Source organism: Denticeps clupeoides, chromosome 2, assembly GCF_900700375.1.
Source record: "Denticeps clupeoides chromosome 2, fDenClu1.1, whole genome shotgun sequence".
Lineage (NCBI taxonomy): Eukaryota > Metazoa > Chordata > Actinopteri > Clupeiformes > Denticipitidae > Denticeps > Denticeps clupeoides.
The window spans coordinates 12,710,959-12,731,628 of record NC_041708.1 but is presented as its reverse complement, the minus strand read 5'-3'; the positions used below and the strand labels follow the sequence as shown (position 1 = coordinate 12,731,628).

Sequence of the window (20,670 nt, the reverse complement as noted above, 5' to 3'; positions counted from 1 at the left end):
TAACAACAAATTTATTAACAACAAATTTAATATGTTACATCTATGTTCATCTAACCTGTAGCACCGGTCTGTTAGTGGGGTAATGACTAGTCGAGCGGTATTTCCAAGGTACTCATAACCATAGGGCAGGCCAGCATTGATCATCTTTGTATGGAGCTGATTATCCTTAAAAAGCAGAAAGAGGAGGACACAAACAAAAAAAATAACACACTTAAACAATGCAATGTAACTCAATGTAAGTCAATCACACGAAATCAAACTCACTTAGGAAGCAACACTGATTGACAATTCACATGCTGTTGTGCAAATGGAATATACAGCAGGTGGAAATTGTAGGCAGTTAGCAAGCTTTTCCCATTAAAGGAGTGGTTCTGTAGGTGGTGACCACAGACCACTTCTCAGTTCCTGATGTTTTGGTCACTTTTGAATGCTGGCAGTGCTTTCACTCTAGTGGTATCATGAGGCAGAGTCTACAACCCACACAAATGGCTCAGGTAGTGCAGCTCATCCAGGATGGCACATCAATGCAAGCTGTGGCATGAAGAATTGCTGTGTCTGTCAGCGTAGTGTCCAGAGTCTGGAGGCGCTACCAGGAGACAGGCCAATACATCTGGAGACATGGAGGAGGCCGTAGGAGAGCAACAACCCAGTAGAAGGACTGCTACCTGGAAGAGGAGGAGCGCTTCCAGAAACCGGCAAAATGACCCCCAGCAGGCCACAAATATGCATGTGTCTGCTCAAAGGGTCATAAACATACTCCATGAGGGTGGAATGAGGGCCAGACATCCTCAGGTTGGGGTTGTGCTTACAGCCAAACATCATGCAGCACATTTGGCATTTGCCTGAGAACACCAAGATTGGCAAATTTACTACTGTGCTCTTGACAGATGAAAGCAGGTTTACACTGAGCACATGTGACAGATGTCCAGACAGAAGTCCAGAGACACAGTGGAGAACATTCGGCTGCCTGCAACATCCTCCAGCATGAGGATGTCATGTCATGTCCCATCCGGGCCACCTTGCACCACAGACTGTCCAGGATTTGGCGAATCCTTTAGTACAGGTATGGGAAGAGTTCCCTCAGGAGAAGGCTGTTGTAGGTAGGTCATACAGGCACATGGAGGCCACACACACTACTGAGACTCATTTTGACTTGTTTTAAGAACATTACATCAAAGTTGGATAAGCCTGTAGTATTTTTTTCCAATTACATTTTGAGTGTGACTCCAATCCAGAGACTCCAATGTGACAGCACACTCAACTATGTAAAGAACAAAGTATTTAATAAGAATATTTCATTAATTCAGATCTAGGATGTCTTATTTTTGTGTTCCCTTTATTTTTTTGAGCATTGTATATTTAAAGCAATAAACTAGGAGAGGACCTACCAGACCCCTGTCATCAACAGGAGCCCAGTGGAGAGAGTGGACAGCTTCCGTTACCTCGGTGTTAACATCACGCAGGACCTGTCATGGTCCTGTCACATCAACACCGTGGTGAAAAAGGCCCGGCAGCGTCTCTACCACCTCAGACGCCTGAGAGACTTCAGACTGCCCTCCAAGGTGCTCAGGAACTTCTACTCCTGCACCATAGAGAGCATCCTGACGGGAAATATCTCAACCTGGTTCGGGAACAGCACCATGAAGGACAGGCGAGCCCTACAGAGGGTGGTTCGATCAGCCGAACGAATCATCCGTACCAAGCTCCCTGACCTTCAATCTATCTACAGCAAACGGTGCTGCACCAGGGCCAGGAAGATAGTGAAGGACCTCACCCACCCCAACAATGGACTCTTCTCTCTGCTGCGATCAGGGAAGCGCTTTCGCTCCCTGAAGTCCAACACAGAGAGAATGAGGAGGAGCTTCTTCCCGCAGGCTGTCCAAGCTCTCAACAACAGTACATAGAACTCATGCACTTTCACCTCCAATCACTCCGGACTCTTTTGCACAAAACCACTTTGCACAAAACCACTTTGCACATAATAACTTTGCACAAAATGACTCTGCGCTTTTTAGGTCCTTACTGCTCTTTCTTTCATGGCTCTTTCTTCTTTCTTAAACATTGTAAAAAACTGTAACTCATTTGCACACCTTCACCCTACCAGTTACACATATTTTATGTTAAAGACGTAAAAGTGTAATACTTGGTTATGTTTGCAATATTTGCATATTGGTTTACTGTTTACTTGCAACATTTGCAATACTGTGGTCTGTAGCAGTTGCAGAAAGCATTTCACTGCACATCATACCGTGTATGACTGTGTATGTGACAAATAAAATTTGAATTTGAAAAATTTGAATTTGAAACTAATATGTACCACTGTGTAACCTGTGTAACCTGTGTAACCAGCATGATGTATCATGTATCAGTATGGGACCATGTACACTTAATCTGGATAAGTTTGACACTTCACCTTTTCCATGAGCTTCTTACCAGCCAATAGTAGCGCAGTTGACTGAGCCACTCAAAGTCATTCTCATTTGTAATGTTCTTCTGAATTAGGGAGGCCAGGACATCCCGAGCATGAACATCCAGCACCACTAAGGCCCCTAGAGTTACCCGGTTCTGTTTGGACAGTTTACCTCGCACCAGTGTCACAATGTCATTAATCTGTGCATTGTTCTGCTGCAAGTAGGCTTCCAGAGCCTATAGGAAATAAAAAAAAGCAAAGTTATTGCTTTGACTACATGACCTCAATAAAATCTTTAAATACATAGCATGGCAAAGTTGCCCTGCATGACATCAGCTTTTAAGTGTCCAGAACCTGTGGTCCTTTCTTCAAGGCTTCATGGATGTGTTTGGTCCAGTAAACTTGTGAGACACATAGAACAGTCTGTCCAGGCCACTGACGCACCCAGTTGATCCTCAGGGTCTGTGGATATGCCTCAAATGCACTAGAAATCACCTATGGGTTGAAGCTCATGGGTTAAATTAGTCTGACTGCACTGTATCTAAAGTTTACATAGAGGCCTAATAGCTACAGTTACAGTTTAACCACTCTAAGGAACAGTGGACCTTGTGCACAGATGCCAGCATGCCACTCTCCAGCTCCAGCAGCCATTTCTCCACCTGCCCTCGAGCTCTAGAGGTGGAAATGATGTCCTGCAGTGGCACCACTTCCCCTTCACTACTCTTTATGTGGGTGATGTCCAGTATATCAGTGAAATCCACACTGGCAATGCCTTCAAAGCACTTTTTCAGGTGCGGTTGAACTCTGTGAAGAGAAGTCATAATGGTCAGTCAGTGTTTTAACACACTAATATGATAGCATATGTGGACCTTGTAGGGAACAGCAAGCAGATATGAATTTGAAGAACAAAAAACACATAAGCTAAAACGGAATCTTCCACTAGAGAGCATTTAAATAGGGATAACAGTAATTCTGGGGACAGCAGTACTATGGTATGGACAGGATTGTGGTATTTTCCTAATGAGTAACACACTCGTCTATGAAACAGAAGACTGTCCCTGTAACTACTGATTGTAAATTGCTCTGGATAAGAGTATCTGCTAAATGAATGTATGTGTAAAATTAAAATTATCCATGGAAATAGCTATAGCAGTTTACACTCTAACCAAATCACTGCATTTTGAACCAGCATGGGCCTAAGTCTTGTCAATCTGAATACCTTGTCGGATCCTTTGTCTCAGAAAGGATTTCCAGCAGCTCTTCATTTGACAGAAAGAAGAATCTTGGGAAATAAAGTCGTTTTTTCTCCAAGTACTCATTGAGTCCTTTCAGGATCAGCTCCAAAAACTCATTGCACCTTTTCAGCTTCTCTAGAATCTTATCAAAGGCCACCACTGCCAAGACATGCTTGTCCTGTTGTGATGAAAAGTGGTGACAATTTTAGCTCAGCTTTTGCATTCAGGACATAAAGTACCAATTTATCTTGCACTTTTTCAAAATTACTTTGTGGGTCATTTTGTAGCATTTTGTTTATACCTGTGTCAATATGCAACATTTATATGTCCAGACTCTTTTGGTGTCAGCACCACCAATTACGTCTTCAGAGAAAAAGGGGTACCCGTAACCTTGTTTGCATTTATATATTATATATTCATTTTAAGTTCTCAACCAAGTCTATGGAGCATTGATCTATACTGGGACAGAAAAACTACAAGATCTGTTTACTTGAAAGTGAAGTGAAGTGATTGTCATTGTGATACACACGGTGCACACAACAAAATGTGTCCTCTGCTTTTAACCAATCACCCTTAGTGAGCAGTGGGCAGCCATGACAAGCGCAGTGTGTAGGGATGGTGCTTTGCTCAGTGGCACATTGGCAACTTTCTGATTACAGGGTCTCTTCCTTAACCTCTAGGAGTTGATGAAATTAGCAGAGGATGTTTCGGTCCATCGACCTCTGGGTTATGGGGCAGGCATGCTTCCGCTGCACCACGCTTCACGCTTCCGCTGAACCACAGTAGGGACTCAAACCGAAAATCCCTTAGGAGGTCAGTGCCTGATCCATTAGGTTTTAGGCATATTCTGAGAGTTCACTTACCAAGGATATTTGCTTCATGGTGTCACGCCAGGTCTTGTCCACAATGGTGAATCGACGGCCCTCCTCAGGCATCTGAGCCATAATGTCTGGGGAACTGAAGATGGGTTCCAGATAAAGCCAAGTGGCTTGAACCTTCAACCACTCATCCAGGATCTCCTGTAGCAAAAGCAGCTTCCCCTCCCATTCTCTACAACACAAAGAAATATGATTTGTATTTCATTTTATCTTCTAAGCATTGCTAATGCCCCCCAGAATGCATGAAAGGCCATCTCACTGTATCTCATTTTCAAAGGGCTTGATGAAAAGTGAGCCACGCATGGTCTGAGTCTTCACCACATGGTCATCCAACAGCATTTGGATTTCATCCACAGAAGAGATGATAGAGGTGCCAGTCTCACGGTATGGGAGCAGGCAAAATTCTATGTCATGCCACTGCTCCACCATGCGCTCAAGAGCCTTCTCCAGAGAATGTTCTTTGCTTGCTGCCTCACTGATGCCCTCTAAGCTAGGTAGGTGGGTCTCCAGATGCAGAGAGAGGAAGTGTGTTACACAGGCATCTGCCACCTCACCTGTTGGGGGCAGTGGGGTCCCCACCACTGCCGACATGGCATCCCAGTGACGTATACGCAAACCAGGGTTGCACAGGACATGCACAAGTGGAAGGTGCTCTTTGAAAGCTTCAACTTCAGCCTTGACATGTGTAACAATGTGTAATGCACTGGGCACATCTTGAAAACCCTTCTCCAGCTTGTAGAGGGCACGCCAATAGTTGCCCACATCAGCTTCCACCTTGTCTGGGTTGACAGAGGCCAGTGGTTCATTCAACCACTCGTTGTGCTTGCTCTGAAACTCAGCAGCAGTTTGGTACAAGCGTAGGTAGGGCATTAAGACATCCTGGGTCTTCTTACGAAGGGGATACTGTGAGGTGGGCCACCCAAATGCTTCTTCCTCCAAGTTAAAGCCTTCAATCTGTTGTGTTGAAAACAACTTTTTAAGATAGATGTGCTACAGCTATCAACCACATTAAATTAGCCAAAATATCAAAAGCTACTGCAAGTATATGTATGTCACTCATTCATTACCTTTTCCAATGCGGCTTCCAGTTTGGAGTTCATCTCTTCTGCCCTTTTCAGGTACTTATCAAGATCAGTCAGATCACCAAAGTTTTCAAATGTCTCCACCTGCTTAGAATAACTTTCCAAATCTTCCCCAAATCTTGTGCGTCTTAACTGTTGAGTAAATACAATAACATTTTCCCCATTACTTTCATCTAAATACACAACCTATAATCTTTATTTCAATAACCATCATGCCTTAAATATCAGAAAAGGCAATGTTTTGTAGAAACATTTACTGATACACCATTAGTGTGGACCTCTATATTTTAATTTAATTTAGAAGGCCTTATTTCAATAACATAGTGATTACTTAAAAGTATGGCAAGCCTAATTCTACTGAGTTTATGTAAAGTCAGCAAAGCTTTTGTTTTCTTATCTGACCTCAAGTCCATCTTGGAACTGCTCGGTGCTGGCTTTAATGATTTTGTGATGCTCCTCAAAAACCGTTGGCATGCGACCATGCCACTGAATGGTCTGTTTGTTCAAGTTTGTGTCCATTGTTGAAAAAGTGATGTAGTCACTCAAGAAACACATTCTTGTACTGGATTCAAGCAGCTTCTTCTCCAGAATGGGCATGTCCTCCATCTTCACCTTCACCACATATGCCTAGGGGTCAGGGAAATAAAAATGACATGTAACACCCATTCCACAATAACACAGAAATTGATTTTGAGTCACATAAAGACATTTTCTGCAATAGAAAGGTGACTTTTTAGTGCTTAAACACTGACAGTCACAGAAACATAGGTGTATCTGCAGTGGTCAAGCTTTAATAATTTCTGGGGAGCTTTAAGCACTGGGAGGATGTTAGACATCAATGCATTTAACACATTATCTGCTTTTTGCTCTGCAATTAACAGCAGGTAAAGATCTATAATGAAACCTTAATCATAATTATCCATTATAGTTTCAACATAGTTTTCAACAAGTTTTAACAAAATACATTTTCTTCGAAGTGCACAAAGTTTTACGGCTTTTTAAACATTGTTCCGTTTTTAAGGTATTAAAGGACCCTTCCTACTGTTGTAATTCAGTAGTAAAAGTTTACATTTAAATCATATATATTAAAAATACATTTACAAGTGATATATTGTATCATGCAATATTCATGCATTTATTAAATTCAATGTTAATGTTTTAGTATTTCATTACAATTGTAGCAACTGGACTAACATTAACCAAAAGAGCAAAAGAAGGGTTTCTTGTATTCTTGTTGACCTTAAGTTGCATGATGCACCCAATGAATATTCCTGATATTCCATGCAACTTTATTTTAAAGAATACTTCATGTTGTATTTCCAAAAGAAGTGATTCATCATACACTGCCCTCCAAATATGTACTTAATATACATTTTACAGTACAGTACCTTTAGCTCCATTAATTCCTGTGTGTTCTGTGGTGTATGCAAGGCTTTCTCTGATATGCTCTCAAACTCTTCACAGAGCCTGAGGAGTCAGCACAAAATTTTATTTGTACACTTTGAACATATTGACCTGTTACTAACTGTAACAAAAGGAAAAATATATATGGCTATTTTTCAGAATATGCATGACTTACTTCTTGTTGAAATTCTGGTGGTCCTCTAGCATATGATTAGCAAGTTTTTGGCATAGCGCTGTTGTTCGGTTCACTAGGGCATCGATCAGTCTCTGATTGTGCACTTCAAACATACCCAGCCGCACAACCTAGAAAAGTAGGAATCTAACTGTTCAAACCATGCGCAGATCATTAAAGGGATTGTCTACAAACTACTGCAAGCTGTGCAAAACTCAACATCATAGAAATATATATTGAGATGGTATAGTGATATATTGAAATACTGATTTTGTTTATTTTCTGCAAAAAATAAATCTGGGTTTGTATTAATGACTCTATTCATCTCCATTCAATCCTCAAATTGCAAGCCCTGGAGCTAGGCCTGGTTTAGTTCATTGTAAAACCCTTCAAAATGCTTTAAAATGTCAAGGGGGGTGAACCACAGGGGAATAAGAGCTGTTGTGGTGGTGACAAGGGGGTAAGGTGGTATTTGTAGGCTGGTTTGAGGACCTACTGTAATTTGACTGAGCTGTGAATACAACAGTTGAATTATACTTTTACCACAATATCACAACAATGGCTGTACTGTTCTTTTGCTAAAATAAAAACAGCAACCAATAAATGAACAGCAGATCTCCCTTCAAAGGATTTCTCATAGGAATATGACTGTACCTTGCCATAGCTGTACTGGATCTCATTAGCAACCTCATGGTAGCGTGTCACCTCTGACATCATTTCCTGGAAGGAAGGTTTATCAAGGAGGAACTGTTCCACATCTTCCTCGGCCTGGCAGGACACCAGGGGTGCATATTTGTCATAATGGTGAACATATTCCCGTGGCCCTGTGCTCTCTTGACAAACAAAGTCCCGCACTTTCCGCTGCTGTGTCCGCAAGATCTCCGGAAGCACAGTGGGCTTCATCACGCGCCCTCTCTCTGTGCCATGCTGGAGAGAAGACGGGCAGTGACACAAGGCTCATCATGCTTTATTGGTATTTTTTATTTATGTAATGTTATTAGTTACCCATTCTTTAGATAGTATTGTCTCCACACAGGGCAGCAGGCTGAAAGATGTCAACATTTCATCATAGACCTTCAGCAACTCAAGCTCAAAAGTTCTGAAATCTGGCTCAAAGTTTATGGCACTCTGATCCAGAATCAGATGTAGCACAAATCCAGGGTGCTCATAGGCTCGCACCGATCGCTGGGACACAAACAAGATAATTGGTCTAAAGTGAGTTCAGCCACTGTGCATCCATTGTCATCCTTCAAATGCAGTGATTTAAATCTAAAACTGAACATGAGTAAACATATTGAGCATCATTAGGAATTTCTCTCACTGGATCCTGGGCAATGAGGTGTGTGTAGTCCTGAAAGGACTCCAGAGCAAGGGTTTGGAGCTGTGACGTCATCAGTGTTGTGACACAGTTAAAAAAGGACTTCAGTTTCTCTGGATTACTGGGAACCACTCTGCGTTTTCTGTTCTCACTGTATCTCTGCCTAACTTGTGGAAACCATCTGTGGTAGAGCAATAAATTTGTGGTTACGTTTATATATACCCCAAAAAAATCTGTCAGATTTTTAGGTGTTATTTATTTTTGGGGTTTAGATGACGTAATGACGCAAAATAGGACATTTTGTAAATTAACTGGACACCGAATTTTTAGAAATTGTTAGCATTTGCATAAATTAAATGCACATTAGTTTATCTATGATACATAAGACAACACACTACTTAATTACCCCAAAAATGAAGGCATGAGACAAAAACAACTTACTTTTTGTACAGAATGTTTTTGGCGTTCTCAATGTGTTTGTCCACCTCTTGCTGAAAGGCAGAGAGTTCCAAAGACTCCTTCATTTTGTGGAACTCTGTTACATCGATCAAACGTAGGTTCCTATGTGAGACAAAAAGTAGTATGTAGGATGAATTGGCAGTGAGGGGAAACACTAACACAAACAGGACACTCACTTGAAGTTTACATGCCACAGATCCAGCAGCGATAACATGATGGGATTGAAGGCATGTAAGCGGTCGTTCAGCCGCTTAAGATCCTGCAAAAAAGATGTGTTCCATGGCTTTGGGACAACCTGTAGTCTGAATTTCAAAATGGAAATTATAAAAATCACATTAAATATTATTACAATATAAAAATATTTGTTTTACTTATGACAACCAAAACACTAAAGCTAGGCATACTCTTCTCTATGTGGTGGGAGTTCTTTCATCTTTGTCTCGTTTTTGCTTGAGTCCATCAGAACAAAATCCACTAGACAAAAAAAAAAGAAAAAACGTTCAGTTGGTGATTATGAAATATTAAAAAGTCAATTTGGTTCTGCTGCCAATGTAAAACCAAGGGGAATTGGCCATTAGGTACATCTGAGGAAGTAAACAGTAAGCAAGCTACTGCATACTGAGGATGCAAAACCTCTTCACCATCATTTAATCAATATGTGCATTGGATTAAATTAATTATTTTGGTGCAAAGATAAATTGCAAGAACTGGATTGGAGTCATATAATTTGTTACTTGTGCTCACTGTGTCCTGCTCTTGTGTACATCTTGGATGACCTTCTGATCCCTGTGACTGAGCTTTGAAAGTTTTTGCTAATTTATGCTTCTACTAAATAAAATGGGACTGAATAGGACTCAATAATACAATACCATTTAACAAAGTATTTAAGAAGGAAATAAGAAATATGAACCCATGTGTGGGATGACAAATTACATACCAATGGCTTTTTTGACACTTAGCAGATAGTCCATCCTAATTTCATCACAAAGCTCCTCGGTTCTACAGACTAGCCTCCGCAGGTGTTCAGGAACTAAGGCTTGAACGTTCTCCAGAACTGAGTCTTTCAGGGGTGCCACATGCTCAGTATCAATCCCATGCTGGATGTAGTAGCTATACCTCTGCAGAAAGACACACCAGTCACAACTGCCTTACAAGTGTTTTAGGAAGAGACTTCTGAAAAGATATGAAGAATACCAAAATGCTCTTTTCTGTTTCTGTTGGGAAGTTACTGGTGGTGCATTCATTTGTTGCCATGCAGTGTACTCCCAGGTCAGTGTGGTCTTGCCTACAAAAGGTATTACACATTTATGCCATCCACTAAATTCTGTACATTATAAATATGTTGTAAATTGAAAAAGCACTGAAGTAAAAGTGATAAACAGCACAGCACAAGGTGCACACAACAAATTGTGTGGTAATGGAGCCACTCCGTTATCCAAATGGTGGTAACCAGTACCCATGCAACACTTAATCCAAGTAAACATTATGACTTTTGAAACAAACTAACTAACTGTATATTTTATCCCACATATATTGACATACTAACTAATATATTGACAGAAATAAAGATGATTTAAATGAAACCAAATTGCCTGACTTAATTATTTTCTCCTGTGTGTTTGTTAGGTCAATTTTGGTTTGTTTAAATGGGTTTGAGTAAATTGAGTAAATTTGTCCATTTTATTTTTATATTTTATTCTTTAATTAGGTTTCTCTTTAGTTTTGTAGACATATTTAGCTACTTTTTGCCATTTTTTGTTCATTTTTGGTAAATCCTTTTCCTAAACCCCCACCTGTATCCTCATGCCTGCCTTCTCACCTGGATTTAACCCTCAGTGGCATCTTGGTGGTTCTGTATTTGAACCTGCAACCTTTTGGTTACGAGTCCACGTCCTTACCCACTAGGCCACCACTGCATAAAATGGTTAACTGCTATCCTCCAATACAAAAAATATATTTTTAGGTTGGTAGTGTTTGTGGTGATGGGTGAGTTTATGGAAGAAAACAAAAAGTTTTGCAAGTTTTGTTCAGGGTATTGGCCAATCACATACATGATAATCCTGACAAGCATTCGACGGAAGTCTTCACGCTCCTTCTTAAACTGCGAAAGACTGATGATGTCTTGGCTCCTTCTAGTCCGAGCTGGAAGAAAACATGCAAACATGCATTACCTTCAGTTGACCTTCAAAGTCAATAAAAAGAAAACATGTTAACTTTTAAAGACTTTATACAGTCGTGTGAACAGAATTATGACCAAGAAATCGCTTTGAAGAAAGAAATGGAGAGTTCTGTTTGAATATTTAATCTTTTGGGTGGAACTGGTTGCAGCAACTTTGATCAACATTTATTGCTACAGAACAGCTTTAAGTGTTAAATCCATTTCTTGTTTCTTGAAAAAGCCTTCTTGGGAAACCTTTCCATTTTTTTATCCAGAAGTTCATCACTAACCTATACCATTTCAAGCTATTCATTGCATTTAAACTATTTGAATTTCAATGAAAGAATTGGGGTGTTCTAAAGTTTTGATTGATAGTATATTCAGTTAGTACTGGCAAGATTCTAATACTTTTCATTTATGGAAATGACCACAAACTTTAATGTGAAGTTGGATATTTTGTAAAGGACAACAACAACAAAAATACTTTTTGTGAACAGGGCAGTTCACAAAAAAGGCTGCTTTCAGATGTGCTAAAAAATAATTGAGATGCAAGCACTGTGTAAATAAATAAATTCGAAATTTGGTATTAGAATACATCATACTCACTAGAGACTTGACCAGAAGATCCAGTACCATGAGACTTCGTATCTGGTGGCTGAGGCACAAATTTGGCATCTTGCCACGACAGTTTGACATTTAGCTTTATGAAATATAAGACAAAGGACACTTAATCCACTCCAGCGATTGTGGGCAGGCAGGTTTAGGCAGCACACCTTAGCTTGTCACTTCAAAATGAGGAAGATCAAGCAGACTGAGGTAGAGCTGATGTTCACATGGAGACCATGAAACACACTTCCGTACTCATTCATATAACGACCAGAACAGAACATCAGAAAATGCATAATGGGTCAGTCATGCTATTGAAAGAAATGTCAGCTCACCAAAGAACATTTAATACAACTAGAGTGCAAATACAGGCTGCCTTGCAATTTTATTTATTATGCATAATAAATTACAGGGCCAATCCAAGTTTCTGTCAGTTTCCATGATAAAAGTTTGTGGATAAAATAAAATGCTAAACGTAGGGTTTTAAAAAAGTATTTGTTCGAGGGTGACTTATCTAAAGCTGGTGTTCACCAATCGGATTCAGAAATAATAATAATTATTCATACTGTCGTCTATATTATTATTATGGTTGTATTTTTTCCGGATATGACACCGATTCACAATCTGTATTTTGTAAACTTTATTGTATTACAAATGACTTATCTGCCATTTTGGTCAGAAATAAAATGAGTCCTCACCGGCGGCAGCGCGTGAGACATGCGGGCAGGACCCGCTTGGACTGTACTCCTCTTCTCCTAAAACACGTAGCACAGCGCAAAGTTACAGCTTCTTCTGTTTTTAATGTGCAATATTCACAAATGCTGCCAAAATGACCTGAAGAGTACGCTAGTAAAAACGTGGTTGTTTCATTTCTTACGTGTTTCCTGGACGCCATGGGGCCGCTCTCTCCGGTGTATTTCAAAACTCCCGAAAGCGTCCTCTTCCAAACGTCTTGTTCCACGTTTGTGTATTTGTTGCTAAGGAATGCCGGTGCGGCTCGCGGGTCGTGTCCACGGTCGGTTGCTAAGGAAGTCTCGTGAGGCGCCGTGTGGGTTTTCCCAAGCGAAGCACCGCCCCCAATAAATTAATCAATACATTTTACGTTTACATTTACAGCATTTATCAGACGCCCTTATCTTGAGCGACTTACAATCAGTAGTTACAGGGACAGTCCCCCTGGAGCAATTTAGGGTTAAGTGTCTTGCTCAGGGACACAATGGTAGTAAGTGGGATTTGAACCTGGGTCTCCTGGTTCATAGGCGAGTGTGTTACCCACTAGGCTACTACCACCCCTACCACATTTTAACTACAATTCAACAAAAATAACAGAGGTACCTCTTCGACTAGGACAATGACAATTGATTTGTTTAAACAGCACACAATCTTCAGTATTGGAATATATAAATAAAATAAAAAACTAAATTATGAGTAATTGCTTTCGTATGCTTACTTTTTCTTTTTGGGTTAACACTATTATATGTGGTATTTGTTGCTTTCTCTATATGTTTACATATATAGAAAAAATACACACCTTCACCAAACAGCACAATGGATTTTTATGTATTAAAACTATACACCCTCGCCATTACTTTACCTTATCTGGAGTCCTGAGTACCTACACTTGCCTTATATGTTAAAGGTGCACAGTTGCAGGCTGAAGCCCACCACATTCATCAGTGGTCAATTTCCCCAAATCCTCAAAAAAAAAAAAAAAACCCACTGCGGTAAAAAAGCAAAGGGTTGAAGCCAAACTTGAAAAAAATATTTTTGTATTTACACACAAAATTAAGAGCGGGCTCCAACCCAAATAAGGATGAAGTAAAATTTCGCAGTCACTGAAGTAATGTTACCTGGCCACAATAGGACGGGGTAGATTCTGGGTCGGAATTGAAGTGCATGGTGGGACCGTTCGAGAGTATGTTCCTAATCCAGGCTCAACGGTGGCAGTACTAGGGCCTTCTGGCCCAGCAAGGATTATGATGTTGTTCCATTTCAACCTGGCCTCTAAATTCTACAACTTGGACACCGTAGCTGTGAGGTTTTGTATCGTAATCTTCATGAAGGCTATATTGTTGAAACAACCTGTAAGTGCGTGCTCCACATCTCCCACGGTCTCAGTCAGTGATGCCATTTTCGCTTCTGCAGTGACCTTGCCTGCGGTCCATTCAGATCTTCAATGTCTGCAGGTTGGGAATGATAGCTGTGAGACCCTCGGTGAGTACCTTCTGAAGTCCAGATTTAATGACATCCATGATCTCTTTCCTCACCAAGGCTAAACTCTCTAGCTTCAATCACCGACAGATGGTGTGGATGCAGCGAGTAGGCTAGGCCTCACTTGTTAATTGTACTACTTGTTCCTATTTGGTGCAGTATCATACAGCCACAGACTGTTAGGAGAGGAGAGACTGCAGACTGTGAATATCCCTCTTCTTGTTCCAGACTCATACACTTTATCGGTTGAATCCGTGATCTTTTAGAGCTTTTTAACTAAAAATCTAGCAAGTCTTTGCTGCTTTAAACATGACATAGTTTTTGCAGTTCCAGACAGCTGCTGTGTGGAAATAAAATACACCCTCCTCCGTCGCATCAAACTTTCTCTCTATGTGTTCATTTACGTGAATAAACCACAGAAAATCTGATGTCTGTAATTTATGTGCATGATAATTTCATCTTAAAGCATTGTGTTAAATACGGGTGCATCAGGACGTGGTACTTTGACTACAGAGTGATTGGAACTGTGTAGCCCTTCATTAGACTTGAGCAGGTTGGAAATTTCAGCTAGTAAACATAGTTTTAATGTCCCAAAAAGTTTTGGTAATTTTTTCATGGTCTGTTCCGACCAACAGATTTTTTTTGACAACTAGGAGAAATTATTTATATCAGGCAAAAAAAAGCAGGAAGAGCAGAGGTCAGTTACCTCCCACCCTACCCATCTGGTGAAAATGAGCACAGCTTGGAGAAAGTAAGGGAAGATCTTATCACCATGTTCAAGAAAAAGAACAATGAAAAGATTGTCAGGGACAGAATGTGCAAAACATTTGCTCTCAGACACAATTAATTCATCAACCAGTGTCTAACTGTTGAACGCTATAATTACGTATTTACATAAAATTAGTTAAAAAATAGTATAAAGTCTAATGTCAAAATAATTCAATGTTAACCTCTTAAACCTCTGTCATATGAACTAATGGGATATCTTTTGTCATTTGTTGCATGAAGAATTTAAAAGAATAACCACAGCGCATCTGGAGACCAAATATATGGCATCACTGGACCTTCATATTTCCAAGCTACTGACACTATTTTGTGCTCTAGGTGGAGCACAAGACTGAAAATGATAATGGGCCTGCTTGAGGTACAAAATTAAAATTTACTGTAAAATGAATAAAGACAAGTAAGATGAACCTTTATCTAGGCAATCATGTGATGATAATTGGTGTGATGACCAAACACATAAAAATAAGGTGTAGGTTTTAAGTGTTATAAGTTTATTTTTTATCTATCTATTTATTTACTTATTTATTAATGATTTGTATCCAGGACTCTGCATGCCCTTCTGTTGAACAGACCAGAGAGGTTGTACCTCTGAGAATGTGGAGAAGATTTTAGCGATTTTAACTACATTTATTTTAACCTAATTAACAAAATATTTTAACATTTTTGTCAGGTATATATGATTTCTTGAACAATGTGATGCAATGCCATGTCCTTCAAGAACAGCCTTCTGATTTTGTTCACCAAAATCCAAATCTTTGAACTCTACTGGGGGGATGAACGTGATTCTTATGCAAGACATTGTATAAAAAAATGTGGTAATATAGTACAGATGCATAAATTAATAATACAAAAAGATGTACATTTAATATTTCTGTGAAATACAGATAGATGTAAAAGAAATGTCTAAATAAGTGATATGGTGAAGTCATCTTGCGCCATGTTTTCATCTGTAGTTGGGCAGTGCTTTGTTTGCACAGGCCTTGTTGAGTATGGAAATAGCGAATATTTCTATTTTTCATTTGTGCACATATGTGCACAACACAATCACACAGTAGCAAGGATACTGCGTATTAGTATAAATAACACCAGGGTAATCGGGCATTCGAGTTTATTAAAATGGAATTGGTGAAGAGAAGTGGAAGTGTTGAACTCAATCCTTTTGATTTTAGCTTAGTCAGTTATAGTTAATATTCTGGTTCCAGCAACATAGGTTATTAGTTAATGTTTAGTGATGTGACGTGCCTACAATATGTCTGTTTGTGCCATGACTGATAACAACATAATGTTGCAGGAAATTGAGAACATGGAGGAATGTTGACTCATGCTGGCAATTGTTGCAGTCAAAAAGGCTGGTGCTCTGACAAATGACACATCAAGGGACATTGTAATTGTTTTTGAGGACATTGGAGTTCTCAAATGGGTCCAAGGTGTTGCCAGGGCCTGCTCTCTTCTCCTTGGCTTGACATTTGTGCTGAACCTCAATTATCCCAGGCAGCTGAGGTATACCTTTGAGGTATTCCAAAACAATTTTTTGGACCTGGACCAGACAGTTCAGGTCTGTTCCCTAAAATTGGTATTAATGGTATTAATGCAGTTGCATCATGTTAAAAGGTTTTATTGTTTTTATTGAAGTGTGCAGTTGTACTTTTGGTGTCTTAAGACTGGTTTTTAACTGCATTTTGACAAATTAAAAAAAATAAAAGTTCATCAATGCTTGAGTGTTATTTTCTTCACATAAAATTTGGATCAAAGCAATGATGATATACATAATTGTGAAATTACAATTATTTGACATAAAATTATACAATTAAAATACAATTATACAATGAAATCAAATTAAAATAAACTCATTTTTATTTGTACTTGGTATTGGGTAAGAAATCTGATCACTGTCTATGACTGCATTTCATTTCATTCTGAGAGATGCCATGAAGCCAGCAATATAACAGTTCAAGGACTAGAAAAGATTAGACATATGTATAACTACCACTCATATAAGATATATTTTTCCTCACATACCCATTAGTGTACTACAAGTCTTACTGTGTACAATGTGGGTCTATGCTGCCATCGCGTGAGGGCACTGGGAATGCTAAAAAATATGCTTTATATAATACATGCATTTAACTTACTAGAGTACTTAATTTAGGAATACAGAGTAATTAAAGTATGCGGCTGTCTAAAAGTTAATCTTTTCATTTAATTATTTAATTATATTGAATAATGATTATGGGTACATTAAAGGTTAAGGCTGTTCTTCAGTGAAATATAGGTGAAAGCACAAGGGTCATGACAAAATTCAGTCAAACTCTGGGTAGTAGTGGCCTAGTGGGTTAGACACTCGCCTATGAACCAGATGACCCAGGTTCAAATCCCACTTACTACCATTGTGTCCCTGAGCAAGACACTTAACCCTAAATTGCTCCAGGGTGACTGTCCCTGTAACTACTGATTGTAAGTCACTCTGGATAAGGGCGTCTAATAAATGCTGTAAATGTAAACTAAAAGATACAACACATAAAAAGAACAATAATCATAATAATATTAAATGTGCAGTTGCCACAAAACAAAAAAAGCCAGTCAGTTGTGTCACTCAGCAATAACTTTTATACATGCATATACATGCACCTATTTAGAATGTTAGAAGGTGCATAAGGCTGGAAGTGTATTGATGTTGAGTTTAACAGTCTTTTGGTTATGACACTAAGTTAAAGCTCTGGCTGCTTGTGGGAAGAGGCTCTTGCAGTATCAGGCAATTACAGTTCTGATGCTGCAGAACTACCTGCCAGATGGCAGGAGGGAGAACAGGGCATGTGAGGGGTTGTGACAGTCCTTTACAAGGTTGCTAGCTCGATGAATAAGATATTATAGAGCTGAGAGATGCGTTGAAATGGAACCCCGATGATGCGCTCTCCTGTTTTCACTATCCACTGCAGGGCTTTCTGCTCAGTGACAGTGCGTTTTCTGTACCAGACAGTGATGTAGCAGCAGAGAGCACTTTCAGTGGTCCCCACTATAAATGATGTGAGGATGGGAGGAGGGAGGTCAACCTTCTTAACTTTCTGAGGAAGTGCAGATGTTGCCGGGCTTTTTTTGGTGGTGGAGGTGGTGCTGAGGCTACAGGAGAGGTCGTCTGTCCTGTGCACACCCAGGAACTTCATGCTGCTGACAATCTCAACAGCAGATCCATCGATGTGCAGTGGGTTGGGGACAGTCAGTTTCTTGGTGTCTTGGTGACATTGAGAGTCAGGTTGTTGCTCTAGAACCAATCCATGTTTTATCTCCTCTCTGTATGCAGACCCATTGTAGTTGGTCATGAACCCTACCACTGTTGTGTCATCTACGAACTTGATGATGTGGTTTAAACTGTATTGAGCAGCACAGCCATGTGTCAGCAGATCAAACAGCAGTGGGCTGAGCATGCATTGGAGGTGTTATTTCTTATAGACACAGACTGAGGTCGAGCTGTTAGGAAATCCAAGATTTATCTACTACTGTATTCACAACATAATTGTATTAGATGATATATGTGGTCTACGAATTTGAAAAGACTGTAAATTTGATCACCTAAATCTATTTTGACCTACTAATGCAGCACATGTAAAGTATGCTCCAAACTGAAACTCCAGAATCTGATCATTTCATGCGGCAAAATTAAAAAAGATGATAATCTGTCTGAATATTTGGTTTAGTGGAGCTCTGTACAATCAATAATTCCAAAAATCCCATAATGTATGATCATTTTACCCCTTCATTTTATGGCTAAGTTATCTCATTTGCACGACAGGGTACAAATCTGTTTTCATCTAGCTGCGCAGACATACTTGGCTTGTTTATCTTTAAAGGCATGACTCCGCATAATCAATAGGAAAAGCTCCATTATTATAGCCCGGATATGAAGCGCTAATAAAACACAAACTACAAATCCCACGATGCAATGCTTCAGTTGCCTTGCCGATTTTTTTCTCAAAATACGACCATTTTCAGATGCTGGTATCATGCTTCAACATTTAGGATTTGGCAACACTGAATACATACCATATTATAAAATAATATGAAACGACTGACACAACAATCGAATTTGAAATGGATAAAAATAGCTTTAGGTATTATGGGGAGCGGCGTTCCCCAAACTGTCTAACTAACTTTGTTGAGAAACAATCCGGAATTTCTGTCAAAATTAAATCCTACTTCCACCTGTTTCCTCAGATTAGACGACGAATTTTTGTAAAACAAAAGCGTATGGGACTTTTACTGGAGTAAAAGTAAAGTCTCCACAAATGTAAATACTTTAGTGCAGTACAGATACAGACTCTCAAGAACAGAAGCAAACTACTCCGTTACTATCCACCACTGTCAAGTTTCAAGATCAAGTGTGTCTGCATAATTTTCCAAATCAAACCTATACTGTCCAGCAGGTGGCAGTTGGCTCCTGATTCATAGATTCCTTGTGATGGTTCATCCGCCTCATCCAATAAGTAATCGTTTTTGTGGTTACAGGGGCAAGGAAAATGTTCATTATCACTTGGCTGGTAAAAATAAAAAAATGTCAAACGAGCTGGTCAAGAGAAACACACCTTGCGGCGCGTTCCACGCAGCTTGCCACTGCGCATGCGCGGGTGCGCGCTTTCCGCTGGTGCATCAGCAGCCGTGAAGTAGTTCTGTTACAGCTTTCTGCTATGGAACACTAGGCGAGGACGAATTTTATCGTTGGAAACGCAAGCGGAGTCTAATCGCTGGGCTTAAAAAAACAAATTGGGGGTAAAGGACCTGCCATCTGGTTGGGACGTGCGTTCTTATCACGTTCAGGCTGAATTTAACCGGTGTTGTGTGGAGTTTGGGCGGACAGTATCCGCCTGTCAGTCCGTCGGCACAGAAGAAATGTGAGGGATTTAATTGCCCGTGGACGCCTGGAGCTCATTCGGAGGCAGACGTATGGATTTTGGAGAGTCGCTAGAGGCCCTTTCTCCTCCTTTTCCATCTTTTCACCTCCTCAGACGCAGGCACAGGATAAAAGTGTGTTGCGTTGCGTCGTCCTGTTGTTCCACGGACAGGACGCAGGATATATAAGGATACATTTCATAGCTACATTTTAATTAGTCCATCCCTTGATTAAAATGTCGCTCTTCGAAAATTTCCGGAAAATTTTTAAACTGGGAGCCGACAAGAAGAAGAAGCAGTACGAGCACGTCCACAGGGACGTGAATCCCGAGGAGGTGTGGGAGATCGTGGGAGAGTTGGGCGACGGTGCCTTCGGGAAGGTCTATAAGGTAAACATTAATTGCAATCCTTTGTTAAACCGTTTACACATCTTTTGCTTGTCGGAAAAAAAGGGGAAACGCGATTTCATCACGTCCTGCGTGGTCGCGCCGCTTTAAGGAAACTAAGTTCCCGGATGACCACTGCCCTGTACAGCCTAACCCTCCCTCCGCCCTGACGGCCTGACAGCTGACCTGACCTCCTATCACCACACACCCGTCTGCTTATTTCTCATCACCAAACTGCCTAATGATTAAATCAACTTGTTGCTTTTGTGACAAGGGGTTTATCTTTCGGGGATCACTTAATTCAGAAATCCGAAGAAATGATTCATTTTGTGCATGAAACTGACAACGCCAGCCACCATTTTGTGGACAAAAAGGTTTTATGGTATAAAGGCCAACAGAAATAGTTTAGTTATTTTGTTAATGAATCAACTTTTTTTTGTTGTTTTTGTGGAGAAAATTGTCTTTTGGCTTTTAGTAAACTCATTTCATTGATGAAACAACAGAATTATTTAGTGGTCTAAATGACATGATAATAATTTTCTGTCCTTCATAAAATGCCAAAACACCCAGACCTCTGGCCACAAAAAGGCAGCTGGTGTCAAGTCAGTTCACAAAATGAATATTAGCTTTTGATTGGGTGGTAGTAGCCTAGCGGGTAACGCACTCGCCTGTGAACCAGAAGAC

At 40.0% G+C, this 20,670-nt stretch overlaps 2 protein-coding genes across 9 annotated transcripts in view; one reads left to right on the top strand and one right to left on the bottom strand.

Annotated features, from left to right (window-relative positions):
* dnah7 (dynein, axonemal, heavy chain 7) overlaps nucleotides 1-12,725 on the bottom strand; it is a 43,360-nt gene extending 30,635 nt beyond the window's left edge. For 4 of the 6 annotated variants that reach the window (XR_003743662.1, XR_003743668.1, XM_028964951.1 and 1 more), the window contains exons 1-23: nucleotides 12,600-12,725; nucleotides 12,421-12,477; nucleotides 11,723-11,816; nucleotides 11,010-11,100; nucleotides 10,153-10,243; nucleotides 9,896-10,076; nucleotides 9,363-9,432; nucleotides 9,135-9,260; nucleotides 8,941-9,060; nucleotides 8,503-8,680; nucleotides 8,187-8,366; nucleotides 7,836-8,108; nucleotides 7,185-7,312; nucleotides 6,994-7,072; nucleotides 6,008-6,232; nucleotides 5,591-5,737; nucleotides 4,783-5,477; nucleotides 4,509-4,695; nucleotides 3,630-3,823; nucleotides 3,016-3,214; nucleotides 2,765-2,905; nucleotides 2,434-2,646; nucleotides 56-165 (exon numbers count right to left, since the gene is read on the bottom strand). Coding sequence is in view for 4 of the 6 variants with exons in the window: in XM_028964951.1 (XP_028820784.1) it covers nucleotides 56-165; nucleotides 2,434-2,646; nucleotides 2,765-2,905; nucleotides 3,016-3,214; nucleotides 3,630-3,823; nucleotides 4,509-4,695; nucleotides 4,783-5,477; nucleotides 5,591-5,737; nucleotides 6,008-6,232; nucleotides 6,994-7,072; nucleotides 7,185-7,312; nucleotides 7,836-8,108; nucleotides 8,187-8,366; nucleotides 8,503-8,680; nucleotides 8,941-9,060; nucleotides 9,135-9,260; nucleotides 9,363-9,432; nucleotides 9,896-10,076; nucleotides 10,153-10,243; nucleotides 11,010-11,100; nucleotides 11,723-11,816; nucleotides 12,421-12,477; nucleotides 12,600-12,617 (3,797 nt within the window). In the remaining 2 variants the exon portion in view is untranslated. The remainder of the gene's footprint in view (nucleotides 1-55; nucleotides 166-2,433; nucleotides 2,647-2,764; nucleotides 2,906-3,015; nucleotides 3,215-3,629; nucleotides 3,824-4,508; nucleotides 4,696-4,782; nucleotides 5,478-5,590; nucleotides 5,738-6,007; nucleotides 6,233-6,993; nucleotides 7,073-7,184; nucleotides 7,313-7,835; nucleotides 8,109-8,186; nucleotides 8,367-8,502; nucleotides 8,681-8,940; nucleotides 9,061-9,134; nucleotides 9,261-9,362; nucleotides 9,433-9,895; nucleotides 10,077-10,152; nucleotides 10,244-11,009; nucleotides 11,101-11,722; nucleotides 11,817-12,420; nucleotides 12,478-12,599) is intronic. The other 2 variants (XM_028964952.1, XM_028964953.1) reach the window with 2 other exon arrangements.
* A 6,635-nt stretch (nucleotides 12,726-19,360) lies between these two features.
* Nucleotides 19,361-20,670, top strand: part of LOC114777670 (STE20-like serine/threonine-protein kinase) — a 33,152-nt gene continuing 31,842 nt past the window's right edge. For all 3 annotated transcript variants that reach the window (XM_028967014.1, XM_028967013.1, XM_028967011.1), the window contains exon 1: nucleotides 19,361-19,989. In XM_028967014.1, the coding sequence (XP_028822847.1) occupies nucleotides 19,837-19,989 (153 nt within the window). In that variant the 5' untranslated portion in view covers nucleotides 19,361-19,836. The remainder of the gene's footprint in view (nucleotides 19,990-20,670) is intronic.